General features: G+C 45.8%; 2 protein-coding genes across 2 annotated transcripts in view; one reads left to right on the forward strand and one right to left on the reverse strand.

Moving 5' to 3' along the window:
* FTCD (formimidoyltransferase cyclodeaminase) overlaps nt 1–3,307 on the reverse strand; it is a 31,117-nt gene extending 27,810 nt beyond the window's left edge. The window contains exon 1 of the mRNA XM_056534048.1: nt 3,188–3,307. Within this exon, the coding sequence (XP_056390023.1) occupies nt 3,188–3,274 (87 nt within the window). The 5' untranslated portion in view covers nt 3,275–3,307. The remainder of the gene's footprint in view (nt 1–3,187) is intronic.
* The window catches only part of LOC130284079 (anterior gradient protein 2-like), a 104,732-nt gene that overhangs the window by 2,060 nt on the left and 75,240 nt on the right, over nt 1–27,432 (forward strand). The gene's annotated exons all lie outside the window — the stretch shown is intronic.

Below are 27,432 nucleotides of genomic sequence, written 5' to 3' on the forward strand. Positions count from 1 at the left end.
AAGCAGAGCCACAAGATGGGAGTGAGAACACTTCGAAGCCCAGCTGTTTTGTTTATGCAAGTTTAGCCCCATTCATGTAAGGCCTTGTTCACATGGCGGAATTTCCAAGCGGAATCTGGTGGAAAAATTCCGCTCTGAAATTCTTTTGCACTACGCACATGGCAGAATTTCCATTGCCGAAACATCTGCCGTGGAAATTCTGATTCCGGACTCTGCAGAAAGAATTGACATTTCAATTCTTTCTGCAGAATCCACTTGGAAATGCGTTGCTGTTTAGGCTAAGTTTCTACTTGGTTTTTGGTCCTGCGTTTTTTAGTTTGAAAAAACGCCTGAAAAAACGCCAGTGCAATTTCCTGCATCTGGCGTTTTTTCTGGTGTTTTTCCATTTGTGTGGAAATTGCATTTTCGGCCCCCCAAAAAATTAAAATAAATAAAAGGATGCAGTATTGATGGAAAAAAAATGTGTTTAACGAAATATATATTTTTTATAACAAAATGTTAATTAATTTTTAATAAAGTATGTGAGTGTTTCACTTTTTTTTCCCTCTCTTTTTTGACATTTTTTCAGGTAGTACTACTACTCCCAGCATGGAACAGACTGTCTCATAATGGGAGTAGTAGTACCTGTACTTATAGACATATCGCCCAATGCCATTGTCCATAATATAGCAGAGATGCAGAGCGGCTCTATACTGCGTTCGCATCTCTGCTCTGTACTCCGGCCAATGATGTGAATAGAACATCATTCATTCATATTTTCCTTCCACCCAGAGTGGTGATTGGCCGGATGGTTGCAGCCATATCAGCGCTCTCAGTGGGAAATATGAATGAGTGATGTTCTATTCATCTCACTGGTCGGAGTATAGTGCAGAGATGTGAGCGCTGTATAGAGCCGCTCCACATCTCTGCAATAGAAAGGACGATCACAACGGATGTCAGGAATTGCACCCGCTGTGATCTTTCCTTAACTGCAGGTACTACTACTCCCATCATGGAGCACGCTCTGCTCCATGTTGGGGGCTGTAATACCTGCAGTTAAGGAAAGATCACAGCAGATCACTCCTAACACCCATTGTGATCCTCCTGTATAATGTATAGATGCGGCCGAACGCTCTTCTATGGTCCCCTGCACTGACGTATATATACACCTATTCATATTTCCCACAGAGAGCTGTGATTGTCTGGAACCATCGGCCAATCACAGCTCTCTGTAGGAAATATGAATAGGTGTATATATACGGCAGTGCAGGAGACTAGAGATGAGCGAACTTACAGTAAATTCGATTCGTCACGAACTTCTCGGCTCGGCAGTTGATGAATTTTCCTGCATAAATTAGTTCAGCTTTCAGGTGCTCTGGTGGGCTGGAAAAGGTGGATACAGTCCTAGGAGACTCTTTCCTAGGAATGTATCCACCTTTTCCAGCCCACCGGAGCACCTGAAGGCTGAACTAATTTACGCATGATAAGTCATTAACTGCCGAGCCGAGAAGTTCATGACGAATCGAATTTGCTGTAAGTTCGCTCATCTCTACAGGAGACCATAGAAGAGCCGCCGGCAGCATCTATAAATTATACAGAAGGATCCCAACAGAACCCGGGGCGATCTGTCGATTAGTACAGGTACTACTACTACTCCCATCATGTGTTCCATGCTGGGAGTAGTAGTACCACCTAAAAAATTAAGAATAAAAAGTGAAAACCACACACACATTAGATTTTTATTATTGTCGGCTATATTTTTTGTGCCCTGCCCGCACACATAAATTGATCCCTGTGTAAAAATTTATAAAAATTTTGTTCTAAAAAGATCAATTTAATTTCAATAATTTTTTCTAATCATTTTTTTAATGGTACCCTATGAAATTTTATTAAAAAAGGTATCTCCATCACTTTTTTGGATCGCTAAGTCCAAAAGAGAATAAAACCGCATGAAAAAACGCCAAAGTTAAAACCCACATGGTGTTTTTCTTGGCGTTTTTTTCCTCCTATAAAAAAAAAAGCGCCATGATTTCAGGGGAAAAAACGTCAGTGGCTCAACATGCTGCAATTTTGCAAAACCGCCCAGGAGCTGAAAAACGCCAAAAAAGAGTGAAAAAAATGACAAAAGGGATAAAAAAAAAATGCCAAATTGAAAAACGGCAAGTGGAAAAAGAATTTTGAGATTTCTCATTGATTTACAGCTAACATCTGGCCGCAGCGTTTTTTGGCCGAAAAAACGCCATGCGGCAGAATTGGCGTTTTTCTTGCCGATCCCCCCCCAAAATAAAAACAAGTAGAAACTTAGCCTTATGGAGACAGAACATTTCCGAGAAGTCCTAGCGCCGGCTTATGTGCCGCTGCCTGCAGTTTTTGGAATATCCACCCAGAAATTTTCCAGGCAAACATTCCGCTAGGTACATAATGTATTTAGTGCTTCCTGCTGAGAATGGGATGCTGACGTATACTGTGGCAGAGAGCGGCGGATGTCATTCATATCAATGGCCTGAACAAAGTCACCTAGTGACTCCATTCTTTTCTCATCTATTTCACATGTTTTAGGGTATGATGACTCTGCGTTCCTGCCCCATTAATCGGATCCATCGGTAACCCCCTGAAAACTGGATGCAGATGTATACTGTTAACAGGAACAGCAGACCCCAATCACTTCTATGGCTGAATGGAGTCCCCTATTTACTCCTTTTCAAATGTATGCTCAATTTTTAAAAGCACAAGAGCCTCAGTTATGAGTATGCTTAAAATAAGCATATATGTTTAGAGAATAGGCTGAATGTGTCAGTAGTTGATCACATTTGGCCCATTAAATTCAATGGACCGGCTGTCTGAACATCGCAGTATAAGGGTATGTTCACACAGCAGAATTTCAATGCGGATTTCTACAAAAGAATTTCACCGGAAATTCCACCCAAATTTTCAGTTCATTGATTTCAATGGGATTCTGCAGTCCCATTCAGACAACGGAATTTCCGTGGCTGAAATGCTACTTTCCACATTCTGCAAATATATAAGACGAGTCTTCCATTTAGTGGAATTGAGCTACTAAATCCTATTGAATCCCATTGAAGTGCTTTAATTTCATCAGAATTCAGTTTTCTGATGTAAAATAATATGCATAATATACAATATCATTGTAATCTGTGGATCAAGGTAATTGAACAAGGGTATAGAAATACAAAATGGCTGAACTGACCTTTTGAAACAAGTTAAATATATACAAGTTGAGCTTGCTGAATCCTATAGATAGAATAGCTGAAGCTAAGAAATATTTCATGACCATAACTGTATACCATAACTATATGCTTATATGAGCAAACCTAAATAGAATCTTTGGCTTGTAAGGAAGTGTTCAACATCCAATCAGATGTTAGCCACTGGTATATAAGTTCAAGACTTCAAAGCTGAAGGAAGGAGGCGGGGCCAAGCCAGCCTGAAGGAGAACACATGAGGACGTCTGGATGAAGAAGGATGAAAGAAGGAGGAGTTCATCTTAAAAGGACATTTCAAGATGAATCCACTATGTTATATGAACTTATTAGGCCTAAAATGGTGAGATGAGATTATTCTGCCTCTATTATTTAAGGATCTCCTACATAGTGTTTATTTAGTCTAATATTGTTAATTGTACTTAAAGGGGTACTCCGGTGGAAAACGTATTTTGAAATCAACTGGTGCCAGAAACAGATTTGTAAATGACTTCTATTAAAAAAATCTTTACCCTTCAAATACTTTTTAGCAGCTGTATGCTACAGAGGAAATTCTTTTTTATTTATTTTTAGCCTTGTCCACAGTGCTCTCTGCTGACACCTCTGTCTGTGTCAGGAACTGTCCAGAGCAGCATAGGTTTGCTATGGGGATTTTCTCCTGCTCTGGACAGTTCTTGAAACGGGCATCAGGTGTCAGCAGAGAGCACTGTGGACAAGAAAAGAAATTAAAAAAGAAAATAATTTCCTCTGTAGCATACAGCTGCTAAAAACTACTGGAAGGGTAAAGACTTTTTAATAGAAGTCATTTAAAAATCTGTTTAACTTTCTGGCACCAGTTGATTTAAAAAATAAATAAATAAACTAGTTTTCCACCAGAGTACCCCTTTAAAGACAATATACCTATTAGGGATGAGCGAATCGAATCAGACGAATCCGAATTTGTTACGAATTTAGGGAAAAATTTGATTTGTAATGAATGCGAATATCACCGCAATTCGATCGCGTGAATCGCTTCATAAAACTCCATTTAGTGCAGTCCAGGCTCCAGGGGATGGGCATTTAAAATGGTGAATCCACATGTGAGGGCATGGGGCAAGGAATCCTGGGAAGGTGGGAACAAGGGTCGGTGGGATGACCCTGAATCACATGCAGCATGCAGCCTATCAGCAGCCAGCCAGCCTTGTGATGTCACAGCCCTATATAAATCGCCAGCCATCTTGTGGAGAGTCACATCAGCGTTCTATTACAGAAAGAGAGGGACAGACAGTAGTGCGTATTGCACAGAAAAGCATTTTTACAGCAGCGATTCACCTCCCAGTCACATCAGCGTTCTATTGCAGAGAGGGACAGAGAGCAGTGTGTTGCACAGAAAAGTTTTTTTTACAGCAGCAATTCACCTCAAGCCCAAATCCAGCCTAGAAGCACTGATAGGGAAGGTAATGAGATTAAGAGAAAGAGTGCAATTTTAGGTGTGGTACACAGAGACTGTGTGCTGCTGCACTGGTGTGTACAACAACTGAAAAACTCATAGGAGCCAGCCAGTGGTGTACCATTTTGTTCCTGTTAAAGTCTTAAGGGCTTAAATACTATGACAGACCAAGCAAAAGTACACACCTGCTGGTGTTGTAGACAAATACTGTTTTAAGCATACTGGAGCGAATTGTCCTCCCCTCATAAGTGCATACCACATACGTACATCTAAGTGGTGTACCATGTAGTTCCTGTTAAAGTCTTAAGGGCCTAGATACTGTTAAAGGACAGCCAAAATTACACACCTGCTGGTGTTGTAAACAAATACTGTTTTAAGCATAGTGGAGTGTTTTGTACTCCCCTCATATACACACTAAGAATGTCAGGCAGAGAAGTGCTAGGACATGCACAGAGGAGTGGCAGAGGCCTAAATTCATCAGGTAGAGGTCACAACAGGCTAGGGGCGAGTAGCAGCAGGAGTTGCAGCAAGAGGCCTGAGCTCCCGGTATCAGTTAGCGGTTGGGTCTTGACCAGAAACCCATCTGCCATCATCGATTGGTTAACACGGTCATCCACTTCATCACAAGTGACATCTGACACCCCCAGTCAACAGTCGGTGGGTTCCTCAGACACAACCCTCAGTTGGCATGGCATGGGAACCGTCTCTGTCCTCCCATTGCCTCTTTCCTATGCTGTTCCCTGCCCTAAAGAAGTATTTTATGCTGTGGGTTCAGCTCCACTATTTAGTGAGGACAAGCTAATAGAGAACAGTCAGCAGCTATTTCCCAGCCAAGAAGTGGAGGAGACATCCGCTGCTTACTACGCTAGGCAGGCAAGTAGTGATGAGGAGAGTGGCATGGAAGATGGTGTTGCAAGCGTTCAGGCTCCTGAAGCTGACACTGTTGAGGAACCTGAGGAGGACATCAGTGACATACAGACATAAATCGATGAGGATGATGAAGCTGATCGCACTTGGGAGCCGGGTCAGAAGGGGCTTCATCATCATCAGGAGAAGAGGGTGGCAGGTTGCCCTTGAGGCAGCAGCTGAACCAGCAAGGTGGTGGCATGGCAGTCAGCATGGTGACAGAAGTGGAAAGTCTGGAGCCAAAAGTGCCAGGGGTAGACCAACTGCTTCGCGGCAGCCTACCTTCCTGGTAGGTAGTGGAACAGGGTTTCCTGGAGTCAGTGGCAGTAGCAGTCAATCAGTGCAGACTGTTGGTGGGAAAATCAGCTACTCGGCAGTGTGACAGTTTTTCATCAAGATGTGTCGGCAGAAGGTGAAGCGTGGCCAGGGTCCCAATGTTGGCACCACAGCCCTGCGTCAACATATGCAGTGTCACCATAAAGCGGCCTGGGAGAACCGTGGCTCCGATGTGGTGGCCAGCCTGTTGCATCACCCAGTGGCACACCGCTTCCACATCGCTCCAGATGCTCCTGCTCCTCTTACTTCGAGTCAGTCATTCCGCCAGCAATCCATCGGCCAAGCCCTGTCCAAGAGACAACAGTCGTCCAACGGCGCAGAAGCTGAATGTGCTCCTGTCCAAGTTGCTGGTGCTGCAGTCCCTCCCTTTTCAAATGGTGGACTCTGCACCTTTCAGAACTGTTGGCTTGTGCTGAGCCAGGGTGGAGAGTCCCAAGCCGTCATTTCTTTGCAAAGAAGGCAATACCAGCCCTGCCCAATTTTGTGGAAGAGAAGGTGGGCCAGTCCTTGACCCTGTCGGTGTGTACCAAAGTGCATGCAACACCGATGTGTGGAGCTGTAACTATGGTCAGGAAAAATACATGTCCTTTATGGCCTAATGGGTAAATGTGGTTTCTGCACAGCCACAACAGCAAATTGGACAGGTCACGCCTCCAAGCTCTCAGGCTGTTTGTCCTGTGACAGTGTGTTGGCCTCCTCATCCTCCACTGTGTCCTTAGCCTCTACTGCATGGATAAGTCTCAGTGCCCCTCCAGCATACCCTGTGTGCAGGGTATGGCGGTGTCACGCTGTTCTACACATGGTTTGCCTTGGCGAACAGAGTCACACAGGGGAGGAACTGGTAAAACTCATTCATCAAGAAATCAAATCATGGCTTACTCCACGAAAACTTGAAATGGGAACCATGGTGACCAACAAGGGGAAGAACTTCTTGTCTACGCTGCGACAAGGAAGCCTGAGACATGCGCCCTGCATGGCACACGTGTTCTAACTGGTTGTCAAGCGGTTCCTGAAGTGTTCCCCCCCCAATCTGGAAGACATCCCAACAAACTTTGCATGCACTTCAGCCACTCGTACACCGCAAAGCACACCCTCCTTGAGCTGCAGCGTCAGAACAGTATCCCCAAAACATAGTCTGATTTGTGACGTTTCCACATGTTGGTATTCCACCCTCCATATGTTGGACTGACTATACGAACAGAGAAAAGCCATCACCGATTTCTTGATGATGCAAGCGGATAGGGGGACTCCCCTGTGTAACTTCAATGTGAACCAGTGGCAGCTCATACGTGACACCTGCCATTTGCTCAGGCCTTTTGAGGAAGCCACATTATTAGTCAGTCGCCAGGATTACGGGATGAACGTCATTCCACTGCTTCACTTACTACAACACGTGTTGGAAACGATGGCTGATCGGGGTACTGAAGGCGTGGTGCCTATATTTCACGGCCACATGAGCCCTGTGGGGGCTGAACTGGAGGAAGAGAAGTGGCACAGTGGAGCAAAGTTCAGGTTTCGCGAGATGGTCGGTTTTTCTAGTCATCTGACAGGAGAGGAGGAGCAGGAGCAGCTCTAGGAGCTAGAGGGTTATTAGGAAGGCGAGACAGAGGACCCAGACACATTGTGGCAGTATGCAGTGGAAATGGAGGCAGGTAGTCCGTCCGAGTCACTTGCACAAATGGCATGAAGCATGCTCGCTTGCGCAGTGACCGCTGAATTGTCACGATTCGGCAGCGGGATGACTTCTGGCTCTCCACCTTATTGGACTCTCGCTAACGGCACAAAACCCACTGAGAGGGAGGACAAACTGACCTACTACAGAGACATTCTATGTAGTCAGTTGGCCGATGCCTATCTGTGCCATCGTCCATCCTCTCGCTGGTCTGACTCGGGGGGCCCTCTGCGCTCACCTTCCACTGCCATGGCTGCTGGGGAGGGGTGGGGTGTCAGGAGCAGTCCCAGCTCCATCAGCAGCAGCCTGAGTCTACAGTTGCTGATGAGTAGCTTTCTCCACCGGCATTGTGAAGCAACTCCTCAGGAGCAAGTAGACCTGGAGCAGGACCTGAACCAGCAGGTGGTGGCATACCTTGACATGACCATGCCAACACACCTTGAAGATCCGCTGGACTTCTGGGTAGCCAAACTTGATTTGTGGCCGCAACTAGCAGAGTTCGCCCTGGAAAAGCTGTCCTGCCTGGCCAATAGTGTGCCATCAGAGTGAGTGTTTAGTGCAGCGGGGTCCATAGTAACCCCAAGGAGAAATCGTCTGTCCACTAAAAATGTGGAGAAACTGACCTTTGTGAAGATGAATCAGGCATGGATCAGCCAGGATTTCCAACCACCAACGCCTGATGCATCAGTGTAGATTGACCATGGTGCCAGACCAACACTTCACAAATATGGATAGTGCAAAACATATTTAAGGTGCTGCTCCCCAGTTACAGACATTCCTTGGCATCAGACCACAAGTATTGAGGATATGCATTAGGTAAAACTTAACTTTTCTTAGGATAAAATATATGTACCCAAATTTTTTTTTTAAATCAAATGAAAGGAAAGGTGTGCAAAAAAAAAAAAAAACACCATGTGCCTCCTACACCACCAAGTATTGATGTGATGCAAAGACCTCTAAAAGGTGGAAGGGAACAACGTATGGTCCTTTGTAACCGGTGGGGGTAAAAACTTCCCCTGTAAGGCCCTACACTTGCATTATTAATTCCCTTCTTGGCAAGTGTTATTCACCCTAAAAAGGGCGGCCCCACACAGGAACCTCTCCTTATTTCCACCTACAAACACTGCCATTTCACAGGGTTTTTAGGTGGAAATAGGGAGAGTTTCCTGTGTGGGGCCGCCCTTTTTAGGGCGAGTAACACTTGCCAAGAAGGGAATTAATAGGGTGGGGGTAGAGCCTTACAGGGGAAGTTTTTACTCCCACCTGCTACAATGGACAATACGTTGTTACCTTTTCGAGGAAAGTGTTACTCGTGGCCCCACACAGGAACCTTTCCCTATTTCTACCTAAAAACCCTGGGAAATGGCAGTGTTTGCAGGTGGAAATAGGGAGAGGTTCCTGTGTGGGGCTGTCCTTTTTAGGGCGAGTAACACTTTCCAAGAAAGAAATTAATAATGTGAGAGTAGGGCCTTACAGGGGAAGTGTGGTGAACCAGGAGAGTTGTGGTGTCTGGGGTGTTGCGGTGATGTAAGTGCAGGGTCTGGTGGTATTAACCCTTAGTTGTCGTGACGCGAGGTTGCGGTTTCCTTAGTGTTAATGGTCCTACCTCCAACCGTCCCAGAAATGGCAGGGAAAATAACGGAATGTCCACAGCAGAGTTTATGAATAAACTGAAGAACTTTACTTGAAGATTTTATGCAACAGTCTCTATACATTACAGTCTCTTAAGAGGTAATCAGAATGCAGGTTCCTCACAGGTTTTGCTGGGACTTTGAAGCAATGAGCTTTGATGCAGGCCACTGTGCTACTAATTATAATATTTTAGCTGGTAGTAGTCACACAGGATTTGATAGATTGAGCTCTGTAACTCATGGTTTAGTGGCTGCTGGTTCTGTCAGGCTTTGGCCTAGTTGAATAGAGATTTGTGCTGAGATAGTTGTGCTTGCTTGATAGTCCGGAACTAAGAGGGCGAGAATTTAGTGGCTACACACCTTTATATAATGAGGGGCTGGACTAAGCTCATTGGTCAGCAAACCTGTAAGTCCTGAACCCAGTGAACTCTGGGTAAATGACATGACCCTGGAAGGTCCTTGAACAATAGTACAGCCATAATTATAATCACAGTACCTGCTAAGGTCCTATACATTTATAATACCTATGTATATACATTAACCCCTTAAGGACCAGGCCATTTTACACCTTAAGGACCAGAGCGTTTTTTGCAATTCTGACCACTGTCACTTTAAACATTAATAACTCTGGAATGCTTTTAGTTATCATTCTGATTCTGAGATTGTTTTTTCGTGACATATTCTACTTTAACTTAGTGGTAAAATTTTATGGTAACTTGCATCCTTTCTTGGTGAAAAATCCCCAAATTTGATGAAAAAAATGAAAATTTTGCATTTTTCTAACTTTGAAGCTCTCTGCTTGTAAGGAAAATGGATATTCAAAATAAAACATTTTTGGGTTCACATATACAATATGTCTACTTTATGTTTGCATCATAAAATTTATGAGTTTTTACTTTTGGAAGACACCAGAGGGCTTCAAAGTTCAGCAGCAATTTGGAAATTTTTCACAAAATTTTCAAACTCGCTATTTTCCATGGACCAGTTCAGGTTTGAAGTGGATTTGAAGGGTCTTCATATTAGAAATACCCCATAAATGACCCCATTATAAAAACTACACCCCCCAAAGTATTCAAAATGACATTCAATAAGTGTATTAACCCTTTAGGTGTTTCACAGGAATAGCAGAAAAGTGAAGGAGAAAATTCACAATCTTCATTTTTTACATTCTCATGTTCTTGTAGACCCAATTTTTGAATTTTTGCAATTGGTAGAAAGGAGAAAATTGTTACTTTTATTTGAAACCCAATTTCTCTCGAGTAAGCACATACCTCATATGTCTATGTTAATTGTTCGGCGGGCGCAGTAGAGAGCTCAGAATGGAAGGAGCGACAAATGTTTTTTGGGGGGCATGTCACCTTTAGGAAGCCCCTATGGTGCCAGGACAGCAAAAAAAAAAAAAACACATGGCATCCCATTTTGGAAACTAGACCCCTCGGGGAACGTAACAAGTGGTAAAGTGAACCTTAATACCCCACAGGTGATTCACGACTTTTGCATATGTAAAAAAAAAAATAATGTTTTACCTAAAATGCTTGGTTTCCCAAAATTTTTACATTTTTTAAAAGGGTAATAGCAGAAAATAACCCCCAAAATTTGAAGCTCAATTTCTCCCGATTCAGAGAACACCCCATATGGCGGTGAGAAGTGCTCTGCTGGCGCACTACAGGTCTCAGAAGAGGAGTCACATTTGGCTTTTTGAAAGCAAATTTTGCTCTGGGGGCATGCCGCATTTAGGAAGCCCCTATGGTGCCAGGACAGCAAAAAAAAAACCACATGGCATACTATTTTGGAAACTAGACCCCTCGGGGAACGTAACAAGGGGTAATGTGAACCTTAATACCCGACAGGTGATTCACGACTTTTGCATATGTAAAAAAAAAAATAATGTTTTACCTAAAATGCTTGGTTTCCCAAAAATTTTACATTTTTAAAAAGGATAATAGCAGAAAATACCCCCCAAAATTTGAAGCCCAATTTCTCCCGATTCAGAAAACACCCCATATGGGGGTGAAAAGTGCTCTGCTGGCGCACTACAGGTCTCAGAAGAGAAGGAGTCACATTTGGCTTTTTGAAAGCAAATTTTGCTCTGGGGGCAAGCCGCATTTAGGAAGCCCCTATGGTGCCAGAACCGCAAAAAAAAAACACATGGCATACCATTTTGGAAACTAGACCCCTCGGGGAACGTAACAAGGGGTAATGTGAACCTTAATACCCTACAGGTGTTTCACGACTTTTGCATATGTAAAAAAAAAAACATTTTTTTACCTAAAATGCTTGGTTTCCCAAAATTTTTACATTTTTTAAAAGGGTAATAGCAGAAAATAACCCCCAAAATTTGAAGCTCAATTTCTCCCGATTCAGAAAACACCCCATATGGGGGTGAGAAGTGCTCTGCTGGCGCACTACAGGTCTCAGAAGAGGAGTCACATTTGGCTTTTTGAAAGCAAATTTTGCTCTGGGGGCATGCCGCATTTAGGAAGCCCCTATGGTGCCAGGACAGCAAAAAAAAAACCACATGGCATACTATTTTGGAAACTAGACCCCTCGGGGAACGTAACAAGGGGTAATGTGAACCTTAATACCCGACAGGTGATTCACAACTTTTGCATATGTAAAAAAAAAAAAAAAAAAAATTTACCTAAAATGCTTGGTTTCCCAAAAATTTTACATTTTTAAAAAGGGTAATAGCAGAAAATACCCCCCATAATTTGTAACACAATTTCTCCCGAGTACGGCGATACCCCATATGTGACCCTTAACTGTTGCCTTGAAATACGACAGGGCTCCAAAGTGAGAGCGCCATGCGCATTTGAGGCCTAAATTAGGGACTTGCATAGGGGTGGACATAGGGGTATTCTACGCCAGTGATTCCCAAACAGGGTGCCTCCAGCTGTTGTAAAAGTCCCAGCATGCCTGGACAGTTAGTGGCTGTCTGGTAATACTGGGAGTAGTTGTTTTGCAACAGCTGGAGGCTCCGTTTTGGAAACAGTGGCGTATCAGATGTTTTTCATTTTTATTGGGGAAGGGGGCTGTGTAGGGGAATGTGTATATGTAGTGTTTTTTACTTTTTATTTTATTTTGTGGTAGTGTAGTGTAGTGTTTTTAGGGTACAGTCGCACGGGCGGGGGTTCACAGTAGTTTCTCGCTGGCAGTTTGTGCTGCGGCAGAAAATTTGCCACAGCTCAAACTTGCAGCCGGATACTTACTGTAATCCTCCGCCCATGTGAGTGTACCCTGTACGTTCACATTGGGGGGGGGGGGGGGGGGGGGGAAACATCCAGCTGTTGCAAAACTACAAATCCCAGCATGTAGGGTCTATAAGTGCATGTTGGTAGTTGTAGTTTTGCAACAGCTGGAGGCACACTGGTTGTGAAACACCGAGTTTGGCAACAAACTCAGTGTTTTGCAACCAGTGTGCCTTCAGCTGTTGCAAAAGCTACAACCCTCAGCATGTACGGACAGCGGAAGGGCATGCTGGGTGTTGTAGTTATGCAACAGCGGGAGGCATACTACTTTGGCTGGGGATGCTGGGGATTGTAGTTATGCAACAGCTGGAGACACACTGGTTTGCTACTTAACTCAGTGTGCCTTCAGCTGTTGCAAAACTACAACTCTCAGCAGTCACCGACAGCCAACGGGCATGCTGGGAGTTGTAGTTATGCAACCAGCAGATGCACCACTACAACTCCCAGGATGCACTTTAGCTGTTTGTGCAAACTGGGAGTTGTAGTTACACAACAGCTGAAGGTACACTTTTCCATAGAAAGAATGTGCCTCCAGCTGTTGCAAAACCATAAGTCCCAGCATGCCCATAAGGGAATGCTGGGAGTTGTGGTGGTCTGCCTCCTCCTGTTGCATAACTACAGCTCCCAGCATGCCCTTTTTGCATGCTGGGAGCTGTTGCTAAGCAACAGCAGGAGGCTGTCACTCACCTCCTGCTGCTGCTGATCGACGCTGCAGGTCTGTCCCTCGCCGCCGCCGTTGTCGCTCCTGGGGCCCCGATCCCAACATTAACGCCGGGGATCGGGGTCCCCAGCACCCGGGGTGCGCGTCCCGCACCCGCTCACGTCCTCCGGAAGAGGGGCGGAGCGGGAGTGACACCCGCAGCAGGCGCCCTGATTGGCCGGCGGGAATCCGGCCGACGAATCAGGGCGATCGTGAGGTGGCACCAGTGCCACCTCACCCCTGCAGGCTCTGGCTGTTCGGGGCCGTCTCTGACGGCCCCGATCAGCCAGTAATTCCGGGTCACCGGGTCACTGGAGACCCGATTGACCCAGAATCGCCGCAGATCGCTGGACTGAATTGTCCAGCGATCTGCGGCCATCACCGACATGGGGGGGCATAATGACCCCCCTGGGCGATGTGCCGCGATGCCTGCTGAACGATTTCAACAGGCATCGGCTCCCCTCCGGCTAGCGGCGGGGGGCCGGGAATGCACAGGACGTACTCCTACGTCCTCGGTCCTTAAGGACTCGGAAACGGGGGCGTAGGAGTACGTCCATTGTCCTTAAGGGGTTAAATAATACACAATTTATATGAGGTGACCAGGGGTAAGCCCTGAGGGAGAGCCCTATGGGAATGAAGGGACTCTGGCTGAGACCACCGGTTACAATGAACCATAAGTTGTTTCCTTCCACCTTTTAGAGGTCTTTGCGTCACATCAATACTTGGTGGTGTAGGTAGCACATGGTGTTTTTTGCACACATTTTCTTTTGTTTGATTAAAAAAAAAAATTTGGGGTACATATATTTTATCCTAAACATATTATTAAAAGCTACGTTTTACGTAACGTCACTTTCAGGACTCCTGATGCTGCTGATGCCACCTCCAGGCTGTCTCCTACTGCCACCATATGTTCTCCTCATGCTGATGCCTGCTCCAGGCTGTCTCATTCTGCAACTATGTGGTCTCCTCATGCTTCCACCACCTCCAGGCTATGTCATTCAGCCACTATATGGTCTCCTCATGCTGCCGCCAACTCCAGGCTGTGTCATTCAGCCACTATATGGTCTGCTCTTGCTGCAGCCAACTCCAGGCTGTGTCATGCAGCCACTATATAGTAAGCCCTGAAGGGGAAAGTATTGGACCGCAGGGGCACAGGGGATGATGGCCGGCAGTGAAGGGGTTAAGGGGGAGGTTTGCTGAGCAGCAGGGATTGGCTGGGGGAGAGTGGGGAGGAGCAATCAGCAAAGTCAAGCCCAGGCAGGAAGAGAACGAGGCAGTTGGTGTGTTGATGGAGAAAAAGATGGACCCTGCACTCCTACCTGAGATGGCGTACCTGGTGGAAGAGGTGCTGAAGAGGATGCGGGAGGAGGCTCTGAGACGCGGTCCCAGGTGGTTGGAGGAACAGTTTTTGGCCCTTTCCCGAGCGGTGCTGCGGCCAGCTGGTGGGTCTGGGGCCCGCTCCAGTGGTCGGCGCTCCCGCCTGCCAGTGAGGCTTTCTCCTGAGACATCGCCAAGTGCTCGCCGCCGCAGGGTAATTCCTCGGCTGGGTCCCTCTGCTTCCCGTTCCGGCGGGTCTGGGGGGGGGCAGGTCCGGGGGGGCTGCCAGTGATCGTGCGGGCACGGCGGTACAGAGAGCACAGCATGTTGTCCCTGCTGCCTCTCAGAGCATCGGGGAGCAAGAGCGGGCCCGGAATCAGTACCCTGGTGCTGTTGAGGGGCGGGGCCTCAGCACAACTGCCAGCAGTGTGGCTGCTACGTCTGCTCCCCAGGAGGGGAGGCGGGACTCTTCGGGCCTCGGTGGCCTTCAGGCTGCGGTGGCAATGGACCTGGCTGGGTCTGGTGGAGAGGAGGACGGCGAGGCCACTTACCTTCCCGGAGAGGATTGGTCCCCTGGGCGGGGGGTCGAGGCCCCTGCTCCCAGCGACATCAGCGATGACGAGATCCTGTTGGAGTTGGGCGAGGAGGAGTCAGCCTATGCGGCTGCAAGGGCTCTGTTGCTGCAGGACGGCCGGAGTGGTGGGCCGCAGCCCACTCCTTCACAGGTGTCCCGGGATTCAACCTCTTCCAGGCCTGTGTCTTCAGCGAGTGCTCCAGCTGCTTCCGCGGGCTTTGTGGCCTCTGCACCTTCTTTGGATCGGCGCGGATCTTCTGGGACGGGAGTTACGAGCGGTGGTCCTTCGACGGCTGGGTCCGGTGAGTCATCCACCTTCTCCTTTGGGCCAGGGGTTGCGGGTGGTGGGTTGCGGGTATTCAACTGTTGCTTAGCGGGTTGCAGGCGTTAGTGTCAGGCGGAGGTTTGGGGGCTGGGGGGTCGCCTGCGTCAGTTTGGGGAGCTGGCAGTTTAGCGCAGGGCCCGTCCCTGGCGAGTGGCTCGCCCAGTGGGGGCTCAGGGGGAGGGATGGATACAGGCAGGGAGGCTTGCGTGAGAGTGGTTCCTTCTGCGGGGGTTGTGGGGGCTGATGTGTCAGGCGGTGTAGCCTCCGCGGGTGCTCCAGCTGGGGGGACATCGGAGGTGTTATCTGCGTCTGGGACTGGCGTGGACGTGCGTTTGGCTGACCGAGCGAGGGGGGGAAGTATATGTCTGTTATGAGGGCCCGTTGGGGGCACATCTTAAAACGGAAGTGCGGGAAAAAATTTGGAAAGGGGAGTACGTGGAGATTTTCTCCCCTTGGAGAAATGTAATCTGGACAAGATTAGATTGGATGAGGGCAAGAAGAGGCTTAAGGAAGAGGAGGAGGAACAGAGGTGCTATCGCTTGATTCCGCGCTCCTTTTCTAACTGGCTGCAGGCATTCGCTATCCTGGCCAGTGTTGTGGGGGAAAAAGCACCGGAACATTGTTCTGGACTTTTCTGCTACATGGATGCTATTGGGGAGGCATATCGTACCTATGGCGGGACCACCTGGCTACGTTATGATGAAAATTTTGGCAGAGGATGGCAGTGCGCCTCTCTTTGCGGTGGGACCACAAGGATATTGGCTTGTGGATGTGGCTTATGGCCGCTCCGCGGATGGGTAATCAGTCCTTTCGGGAGGGAGGCGGGCGGTCAGGGGTACAAGGCGGGCGGTCAGGGCACGAAAGGGGTGTGCTGGCAGTTTAATGAAGGGAACTGTAAATTTGGGACGGAGTGCCGTTTTCGGCACGAGTGTTCCGGGTGTGGTGGGGCCCACGGCCTGTCACGATGTTTCAGGAAGAGTGGCGGGAAGACCAGCGATGCTGACTTCAAGAGGGGCGACGCCGGTGGCGGTGGAAAGGATGGCGCCCTTTCTAGACAGTTACCCAAATAGGGCCTCGGCTGAGCTGCTGCGTAAGGGGTTCTCTGAGGGTTTCCGTATTCCCAGTGTTTCGGTTGGGGTGGTGCGGAATTTGGTTTCCGCTTGGCTCCGTCCGGGGTTGGTTGCGGAGAAATTGCTTAAGGAGGTGCGGTTGGGCCGCATGGCAGGGCCCTTTGGTTCCCCGCCATTGCCTGACTTGTGGGTTTCACCACTGGGGCTGGTGCCTAAAAAGGAACCCAATAAGTTTAGACTCATACACCACCTCTCCCATCCGGCGGGTGAGTCAGTGAATGACGGGATTGATCCGGCTCTTTGTGCCGTGGCGTATACGTTGTTTGACGCCGCTCTGGTGTGGGTGCGGCGATACGGTGCGGGGGCGTTGCTGGCGAAGACTGACATTGAGGCCGCTTTCCGCCTTGTTCCGATTCATCCAGATAGTTTTCACCTGTTGAGCTGCTGTTTGGAGGGGCAATATTTTGTTGATCTTTGCCTCCCTATGGGGTGTTCTGTTTCCTGCTCCTATTTCGAACACTTCATTTCTTTTTTGGAGTGGGTAGTTAAGCGGGAGTCCCGGGTTAATTCGGTACTGCCTTACCTGGACGACTTCTTGTTTGTCGGTCCTTCGGGATCCTTGGTTTGTGCTTTCTTGCTACAGGCCATGGAGCGGGTGGTGGCTTGGTGTGGGGTTCCGCTGGCCCCCGATAAGACAGAGGGGCCAGCGATGTTTTTTTTTAGGAATAGTTATAGACACGTGGCGATGGAATGCAGGTTGCCTGCGGACAAGCTTGGGGAGCTGAGTCTGGCGGTTGAACATGGGCGCCAGGCGCGGAAGCTGAGGTTGCGGGAGGTTCAGGTGCTCTTGGGGAGGTTGAAGTTTGCCTGTAGGATAATGCCTATGGGAGGGTGTTCTGGGGTGGTGCGGCCACACCATTTCATTCACCTTTCCGCAGAATTGTGGGAGGATTTGGGGATTTGGAGCAACTTTTTAAGCCGTTACAACAGCCGGTCGCTCATCATGGACAAGCCGGTTTCTAATGAAGACCTGGATCTCTTTACGGATGCTGCAGGTAGTTGCGGGTTTGGAGCTTACTTGGGGGGACAATGGTGCACAGGTTCTTGATCTGAGGCTTGGAAGACTGCCGGGCTGACGAGGAATCTGGCGTTTTTCGAACTGTTTCCAATTATTGTCGCAGTGGAGATTTGGGGTGATTTATTATGAGGCGGGAAGGTGTATTTCCACTGTGACAATATGGGGGTGGTCCAAGCCATTAATGGTCAAATGGCGAGTTCGCCGCAGGTGGTTAGTTTGCTGCGTAGGCTAGTGCTGAAGGGGCTTGCGCACTTTGTCGCTATGCATATCCCTGGGGCTGCTAATGATGTCGCTGATGCTCTCTCTCGTTTTCAGTGGGAGCGTTTTTGAGAGTTGACGCTAGAGGTTGCGATGGGGTTGGTCCCCTGTCCCGACTGGCTATGGAATCTGGTGTAGCGTTTGCCATGGGTCTGGTCAGCCGGTCCGTGAGTGGGGATACTTGGGCGGCGTACCGTCGCTGGTGGGTGGATTGGGAGGCGTTGGTTGATCGTTTGGGTTTGGGGGCGGCCGATTCGGAACGGGAGGTGGCTGTTCTTTTTTATGTGGGCAGGGCATTTTGTGAGGGGATCTCCCCTTTTGGGCTGGGCCGGCGGATGTCAGACCTTGCCTTTTGGTTTAAGGTGAAAGGGCTGCCGGACGTTACGAAATGCTTTCTGGTGCGACAGGCGGTTAAGGGTTTTCGGAAAGGGTCCGTACATAGGGATACCAGGAAGCCGGTGTCTTTTTCGTTGTTAGTGGAGTTGGGGAGGCATTTGAAGTTATGAAGTTCTTTTGTCTAAGTTGGCTTTCGCCCTGGCGTTTTTTTGGGGCGTTTTGGATTTCGGAGCTGGTGGCTCCCAGTAAGACTCGGCCTGGGGGACTGCTTTTTGCGGACACCCAGACTTGTGGATGGGGTTTTGGAATGTCTGCTGCGCCGTTCCAAGACGGATCAGGTGGTCGCTGGAAATCAAGGAGGCGGTAGGTCACGCAGTGTCTGTGTGGCTGAACGTAGCCGGGTAAGGGGTCCCCCGCCTATGTTGTGGAAGGGGCAGGAGAAAAAGCACCTAGAGGTATCACTGTACGGTGGTAATTTGGAAGGTAAAAGGGGGACTGGTGGCACGGTCTCTGTGGCAAGGGGGGCCCAGAGAGGATACTGGGCTCTGAAGGGGGTGCTACCAGGCCAGGTGTTGGACAGCTGGGGGTAAAAGTAGGAGGCCCCAGGAAGTTATGGATGGATTTGGAAACTGGTGTGGATGGTGCCTCTTTGTCCTCTTCTATATTTATTTATGTTTCATGGGGTTGTTCAAGTTCATTGTTGTATGATGTTCATACAGAGTTATTTATAAAAGTTGCAATGTTTTAATTGTTGGACATAAAATTGGGCTGCTGTGGCCTTTTTGCACCATAAAATATGTGTCTGTGGGGGGGGGGGGGGGGGGAATGGTTGGGTAAAGGGTTTAGGGTGCGGAGACCAGGCAGCTAGAATCTCCCATAGTCAAGTAAGCCCTGGAGGGGAAAGTATTGGACCGCAGGGGCACATGACAGGGGGATGATGGCCGGCAGTGAAGGGGTTAAGGGGGAGGTTTGCTAAGCAGCAGGGATTGGCTGGGGGAGTGTGGGGAGGAGCAATCAGGAAAGTCAAGCCCAGGCAGGAAGAGAACGAGGCAGTTGGTGCGGCGACGGAGAAGAAGCCCGGCCACCCACCCGTTTTGGTTACTTTGTCGTGGCAGCGGAAGGGGTAGGAGAAAAAGGACCTAGAGGCATCACTGTATGGTGGTAATTTGGAAGGTAAAAGGGGGCGTGGAGGTACACGCACTGGTGGCACGGTCTCTGTGGCAAGGGGGGCCCAGAGAGGATACTGGGCTCTGAAGGGGGTGCTCCCAGGCCAGGTGTTGGACGGCTGGGGGTAAAAGTAGGAGGCCCCAGGAAGTTAATGGACGGATTTGGAAACTGGTGTGGATGGTGCCTCTGGGTCCTCTTCTATATTTATTTATGTTTCAAAATGGGGTTGTTCAAGTTCATTGTTGTATGATGTTCATACAGAGCTATTTATAAAAGTTGCAATGTTTTAATTGTTGGAAATAAAATTGGTAAAATTGGGCTGCTGTGGCCTTTTTGCACCATAAAATATGTGTTTGTCTTTAATGGTGGGGGATGGTTGGGTAAAGGGTTTAGGGTGCGGAGACCAGGCAGCTAGAATCTCCCATAGTCAGGTCTCCTCATGCTGCCGACAACTACAGGCTGCGTCATTCAGCCACTATATGGTCTCTTCATGCTGCCGCCACCGCCAGGCTGTGTCACTGTACCGCCATGTGGTCTCCTCATGCTACTGGCACATTAAATAAAACTTTTTTGGTTCATCTATTTTAAATCTTCAATTTAAATGTTTAAAAATATCTTTAATCTTCTCAATTGTGAGGCCATATGGTCTCGTCAGGCTGTTGCCACCTCCAGGCTGGGTCATTCAGCCACTATATGGTCTCCCCATGCTGCCGCCACCTCCAAGCTGTGTCATTCAGCCACTATATGGTCCCCCCATGCTGCCGCCACGTCCACGCTGTGTCCAGGCTCTGTCATTGTGCCGCTCTGCGACAGTGATTCTAATAGTGACGCCTCTCCTCTGCATGTCATACTGAATAACAGTATTATTTCACTAACCCAGCACACACCCTATGCGTGTTACAGCAAGGCAAAGTGTTCTACACCCCTCTCTGTAGGCCAGAAATAGCTGGTTTTAACAGATTCGACGCAAATCAATTCGGACTGAACCAAATTTTTCACAAATTTGCTCATCTCTAATACCTATGTATGTAAACTGTCATTTTCATTCAATATTCAATAAATAATCAATTTTTTATGTAACATGCCTGGATGATAATTCTCCACCGTAGATAAGGAATGTTTTCTAACATCTGAGAACACAGAAATTTTCCTGCAATTCCGCCACAATTCCATTCAGCAAGCTTTGCTGAACGGAATTTGTGTGGAATTGCCAAAATTCCGCCATGTGAACATAGCCTGAGTTGGCATTCCTTTTTGACAGATTACACCAAACATACAGGGCAAACCTGATGTGAACATGTGGGTGCAGTCTCATAGATGGCTATGCATTTAGTGTGGAGTCCGCAGAAAGAATGAACAGGTTCATTCTTTTTGCGTACATGGAATTCGGAAGTTACAAGCTGGAAACATCTGGCACGGAAATTCTGCTGTGTGATCAGCATCGCAGAATCCCATTAAAATCAACGGGACTCTACTGCAGCGGAATTTCCATGCAGAATTCCAATGCAGAATTCTGCACAGAAATCCTGTGGTTTGAACATAGCCTAACAGATACATGTTTTAAAAAAAAGCCATTTATGTGAATAAAGCCATTTATATGCATTTTATGCAAATACTACTTCAATATATAGCAGTATATGTGAGCTCTTGAATGTTTTACAATGTTGGACTAAACAATGTAAATATAAATAGATTTATCAATGAACTTGTTGATTTTTGCAGCATTCAAAATGATGCCAAAATTCCTTCTTACGGTGTATTAAAATCTCTTATTTTTGTTTTCCATGTTACAGTTTTTGTGCTGTTTTTTTTCCTAAAACAGAGCAGTGTTTTTTATGTTGTGCTTTTTTCACCTGCTTTTTTCTCACTACAAGGCATGTAATTATTTCCTCATGTGATTTCAGGATTTCTATAGAAAAAATGGTAGGACGGGAAATTGGCAGAATTAACGCCCACATATGTGTACCCATTCCTTTTTTTCTTGTGTTTCCTGTAGGTCCAAAAATGCCACAGAAGGGTAAAAAAAACATAACAAATAAAAGCTTCATGTAGGTTTGGCATTTCACGATTCATTATTTGCTCCCAGTTAACATCTGGCCACAGTGCCCCCCTCACTAAAACAAAAAACGCTATGTAGCGAATATGGCTTTTTTTTTATTTTTATTTTTTTATTGAAACTGGCAGAAATATCTGATTCTAGCCACATATTTATTGTTTTCTGCAAAACAATATTTGGAAGAACGGGGCAGGCCTAGACATACAAAGGTAATAAGTCTCCATTAAACAAGTTGTTGGGCAAACATTTTCCACATCGGCCCATGGCAGTACAGGAAAACATCAGAGTAATTGGTTATCTCATCCTTCTAAACAGAAGAAACAACATACTGTAATTAGTAATAATTAATGATAATTAACAACCAGGCAGGGCCCATAAAAAGCCTGAGACACAGAGAAGAAGATATCTTGTGTCTCCGTGTTTCTTCAGCAGGCAGGAGAAGTTAGCCCAGTGTTCCTGTGCTGCCTTAGGACTGTTGCGGGGTAACAGATTTTTTTCTAGTTTGCAACCCCCTCCCCCCTTCCACAGTCAGTCCTGTTGACAAATACATTCCACGTGTTAAGGGGTATTGTTGCTCTACGGCTCCCTTTGTGGCATAGCCAGTTTAGCCTCTGCTCCTGGCATATTGTCAGGCTAATCAAAATGATAAAATAAAAAAAATATGATATTAGGAAATTATAACACTGCCATCCATTTAAGATTCATCATAAAACTTAATTTGGATAAGCTTTTTAGTAGTTTCAGCACAATAAAGATTAGAACTTATGATGCCAGGAGATCCATTTCAGTAAGGATCAGAATGTTGCATTTACGACAACTTCAGGTGCATGGCCTCTGGTGATGGATTTATTATTCCTGAACAGGTTCATCAAGAGCAAACCTTTCAGAATGGAAACCATCAAGTCTGTCATAGCATTTATCCAAAAAGAGGATGTAGCCACTACATTGGATCTCAAAGATGCCTACTTCCATGTCCCATTCATAGATCCCACTGGTTTTATATCAGGGTGCCCATCTTTCAAGGTGCCCATCTGTCATCTCAAGTTTACCTGTCTCCCTTTTGGCCTGTCATCTACTCCCAGAGTGTTCACCAAGATGGTGGCGGTCCTGGCTGCATACTTTTGTATTTGAGTATTTGTAAAGAGTATTTGTTGTCTATATTTAGACGAGTGACATGTTAACCCCTTGAGGACTCAGCGTTTTTCGTTTTTTGGATTTTCATTTTTTCCTCATCACCTTCTAAAAATCATAACACTTTCAATTTTGCACATAAAATTCCATATGATGGCTTATTTTTTGCGCCACCAATTCTACTTTGCAGTGACATTAGTCATTTTACCCAAAAATCCACAGCAAAACGGAAAAAAAAATCATTGTGCGACAAAATTGAAGAAAAATGTCATTTTGTAACTTTAGGGGCTTCCGTTTCTACGCAGTGCAAAATGATACCCTACTTATATAGGTTGGATATTGTCGTACTTCAGAAAAAAATCATAACTAACCCCTATAAATCATAACTTCTAACCCCTATAACTTTTTTATTTTTCTGCGTACGGGCCGGTATGAGAACTCATTTTTTGCGCCGTGTTCTGAAGTTTTTATTTTTGTAGTGATCGGACTTTTTGATTGCTTTTTAATAATTTTTTCCTGATATAAAAAGTGACCAAAAAGACGCTATTTTGGAATTTGGAATTTTTTTGCGCGTACGCTATTGACTGTGCGATTTAATTGATGATATATTTTTATAGTTCGGACATTTCTGCACCCGGCGACACCATATATGTTTATTTTTATTTTTATTTACACAGTTGTTTTTATGGGAAAAGGGGGGTGATTTAAACTTTTATTAGGGAAGGGGTTAAATGAGGTTTGTTAACTTTTTTTTTCCACTTTTTTTTGCAGTGCTATAGCTCCCATAGGGAGCTATAGCACTGCACACACTGATCTCTTATGCTGATCCCTGCAAAGCCATAGCTTTGCATGGATCAGCGACATAGGGGCTCGTTGCTCAAGCCTGTAGCTCAGGCTTGGAGCAATCAAACCCCGATTGGAAGCCGCGGAGACAGGTAAGGGGACCTCCGCTTGTGTCCTAGCTGATTGGAACATCGCGATTTTATCCCGATGTCCCGATCAGCCCGACTGAGCTGCTGGGAAGCGTTTACTTTCACTTTCAGTCAATTTTGATCGCCGCGTCTGAAGGGTTAATAGCGCGCAGCACAACGATCGGTGCCGCACGCTGTTGGCCCAGGGTCCCGGCTATGAATAGCAGCCAGGACCGACCCGGTGTGATGCGGGGTCATGGCGTGACCCTGTTTTAAACACCGGGACCGGGCTCAGGGCGTACAGGTATGCCCTGAGTCCTTAAGAGGTTAAAGTGCCTTCAGAGGTCCTCTTTTGTCAATTCATCCAGCTCACAAACAAAACCTTGGAACAGCACAGAAGAGATCTCAGATGGTGGTTGCGGACAGAAAAGATTTTAAGTCTTCATACAGAGTCATTCCTGTGGTTGACCAAGAGGTTTGGTTGCCCAGTAATAGATGTCATGGAATCCAGGGTCAACAGGAAACTAAAAGCTTTTTGCTCCCTCAACAGGAAGGATTCTCTGGATTTCCTATTAAGTTTGCCCATTAACTGTCCATTGTGTATGTCTTCCCTTACCATCCTCTAGTTGCTCAAGTTCTGAGGAAGATTCAGGTAGAAAAGGCCACAGAAATTGTGATACTTCCTTTTTGGCCTAGAAAGGCCTGGTTTTATTGTGCATTGGAATTTTTGAGGTGCTCCTACATTCAGACCTCCTTAGCCAGAATATCCAGCTGCACTTTTCTCCTCAGAACCGACATCTAACAGATTGGAAACTGCCAGGCCAGCCCTGAAAGGTAAAGGCTTTTTGGAAGTTGTGAACATTTTGGTCTTATCCTGTAGACTCTCTACTAAATTAATGATAGAGTGGCAGGCACTATTCAAGGTCCGGTGTTATCAGCAATTGTGTTTGATGAAGGTCTAGAATGTAATAGTCTAAAGGTGCATTCCTTGGCCATTAATCATTTCTTTGATGGAAGATTCTCTAACAACTCTTTTTTTAAGGACCTCCTTTAAAGCAATAAAAAATCTGCACCGTCCCATAGGAGATCGGGTAGTCTTCTTTGTTCTGCAGTCATTGATTCATCAGCCAATAAAAGATGCTTCCATCTGGGGGCCTTTATTTCCAGTTGCCATCTTTACAGCCAAGCAAAGAGCCTTACATGAGAGTATTCCTAGTACAATCCAAGTTTTCTTCCCAAGGTTCCTTCATCAGACAACATAAATCAAGAAATCTTTCTTCCTAGCCTCTGTAAAGATCCACAAAGGTAAGGCTTTTCTGGGGTGTTCCAGTCAGCTCAGATCCTCTGACTCTTTATTTCTACTATTCTAAGGCCCAAATAAAAGGAAAGCTTCACTCTTTAGGTGCATAAAAAGGTGAAAGTGGCTTCTTGCACTTTACAAGCTCTGTTGCCTCTTTTGGGGATCAGAATAAATTCCATCAGGTCAGTTACTACTTCTTGGGCAGCGTTAGCTCAGGTATCCTGGGAACTATTTATTTGAGCTGTTGCATGGTTGTCTCTGAACACCTTTTATCAAGCATAGTTAGTTGGATGTTATCACCAATAAAGACATGGCCTTTGGCAAAATGGCGTCTTTAGTTAACCTCCACCCAAAATGTATTGCTTTTGATTCTCAATTGCTTTCCTATGGTGCTGTGGGATGATATGGAGCATCCAATACAGTCATGACTTTTAGTATAAGTGTATCTGGAGGTTTTTTTGGTCTCAGTCTGATTACTAACTATCATTACTATTTATGTTGTTTCTTCTGCCTAGTAGGATTTGATAACTGGTTGCCCTATTGTTTTCCTGTGCTTCCTATGTACTTATGGAAAAAAGAAAGGATGAGTAAGTTTTAACTGTACTTTACATTCAGGTATATTAGGTAAGGCTTTTTTCAAACAACATGTTTGTATCATATGTGGGGTGGTGCATACGTTGGAGGGACTCCTGAACTTATACCTACAGCTTATAGCTATGAGGAATGTCTTCTCTTAAAGATTCCAATGTTAAAAAAAACATATACCGTACATTATACTATTTTTTTTTTTTTACTGCATTCTGGATTCTGCTCTATGGAATAGCTCAGAGTAGTGCATTATTCCTTCTGGCAAAAAAACAGAAACCTTGAGAAACTACCCAAACAGAGGGCAAAATGACAGTATTTAGGCTTTCATGGGGTCAATGAAAATGTTTGTCTTATGCATCAGGATATTTCCCTACACACAGTGCAAATGTTGTGGTGAAAAGAAGAGTAGGAAAAGCTCTATTTGAGTAAAAATTCCTTCCAAAAATGACCTAACATAACTCCACATATTCAAAGTCCAGAAAAGTTCCTCTAGATAAAGTAAATACCTGTTAATGATCTAACACAGATTGATATTTTAAGCCATGTCCACACTTAGCATACTGTGTTCAGGCAGTATGTGGTAGGTATACATTGGAATACTGCCAAAAAGTTATTCCTATGTGTGTGCGTGTGTGTGTGTGTGTGTATATATATATATATATATATATATATATATATATATACACGTATATACAGTATGTTACAGTTAATACTGGTTTTAACTAATTTCCCTAGTGAAAACCAGTTTTGACTGAACACCTTTGTGAAAACTTGAATTTATTGCCTTTCCCTTGTGAAAACCAGTTTTGACTGAATGCCTTTGTGAAAAGCACGATTTACTTCTTTTCCCTAGTTAAAAACCAGGTTTTTACTGAATTCCTTCATTCAAACTAGAATGTTACAGCTAAAAGAAAAACGAAAGTTGTATCCTAAATGTTATACCAAATATTGTTGTATTCTCAACAAATGCTACGTCATAGAAATGTTTTTAATTCTCAATTAACACTTTTAATTGCTTTTAACTGGTTTGTTTCACTCAAGCAGGTTTCCCTATTTAAAACTAGTTTTAAAACAAATTCAGTGATACATACCAGATAATAACTACTCTTATCGGAGTTATCTAATACTTCCGCATCATCAGGTGCCCGACTTTCTTCATGTATTACAGTCATTTCATTCAATCTTGTTTTCTCAGTTTTAACTGAGTCGTTTCATTATAACTAGCTTTCTAGCTTTCCAGTTCGAACTAACATTCTGTTTTTGACTAGCAGTAAATTCTAGGTTCCACTACGGCATTCAGTAAAAACTGGTTTCAACTAGGAAACAGCAGTAATTTCTAGTCATATGTCATGACATAGTGCTGGTGGAAGTGCACTGAACAAGCTTACAGTGCACTGGACCAATAATTTACACAGCGCACTACTATAGATGGCATTTGGAGGAGAAGGGTTACTGATGCACTGGCTATGCAAGGTGCTATGTGAGGAGACATGAAAGAAACAGCAGGACAGCAAGGAAAGGGTTACCATAAACACTGAACAGACTGGCACCGAGCTGGAAGAAAATGTATACAGTGCAGTTCTATAGATGGCATGTGAGGAGGAAGAAGTTACTGTTACACTGGGTTTCTAAGATGCTTCAAGCAAAAAGGAAATAGCAACAAAGCGAGAAAAGGGTTACTGCTGCTTCTGAACTGTATTAGTTTTACAGCTAAAAAACATGGCAATTTTTTGTTTCAAAGTTTATTGATTTAGAAAAACCTATCCAGGGCAGCGATTCTCTAGGAATATTCTGAGGTTGTGTATATTAATGTTTTAATATACAAATATTGATTTGATACCAATGGGATTATCTATGGTGTAGGACGTGGCTGCGTGTTTACTTCCGCTCCTGGCCGGTGCATTGCCGTAGAATGAGATTTGCCATAGAATGAGATGGTCCGCCTCCATCACATCCTATTGGCTCTCTCTTGTCACGTGACATATTTAAACGTCACGCATCGATGCGCACAGTAGTGTCAGTTTGGCTATCACAGGGAGAGGATCTCCTCACCCTGTGATAGCTGAAGCTGTACGGAGCTCTCATGGCCTCTGTGGCCCGACAGAAGTTCACACATGTACGCAGCTCATACGGCTGCCTCATATACACTTACTCTATTATTACATGTACTGTTGATCCACAGCGCTATCGGGATCCCTA

The sequence above is a fragment of the Hyla sarda genome, chromosome 8 (genome assembly GCF_029499605.1).
Source record: "Hyla sarda isolate aHylSar1 chromosome 8, aHylSar1.hap1, whole genome shotgun sequence".
Lineage (NCBI taxonomy): Eukaryota > Metazoa > Chordata > Amphibia > Anura > Hylidae > Hyla > Hyla sarda.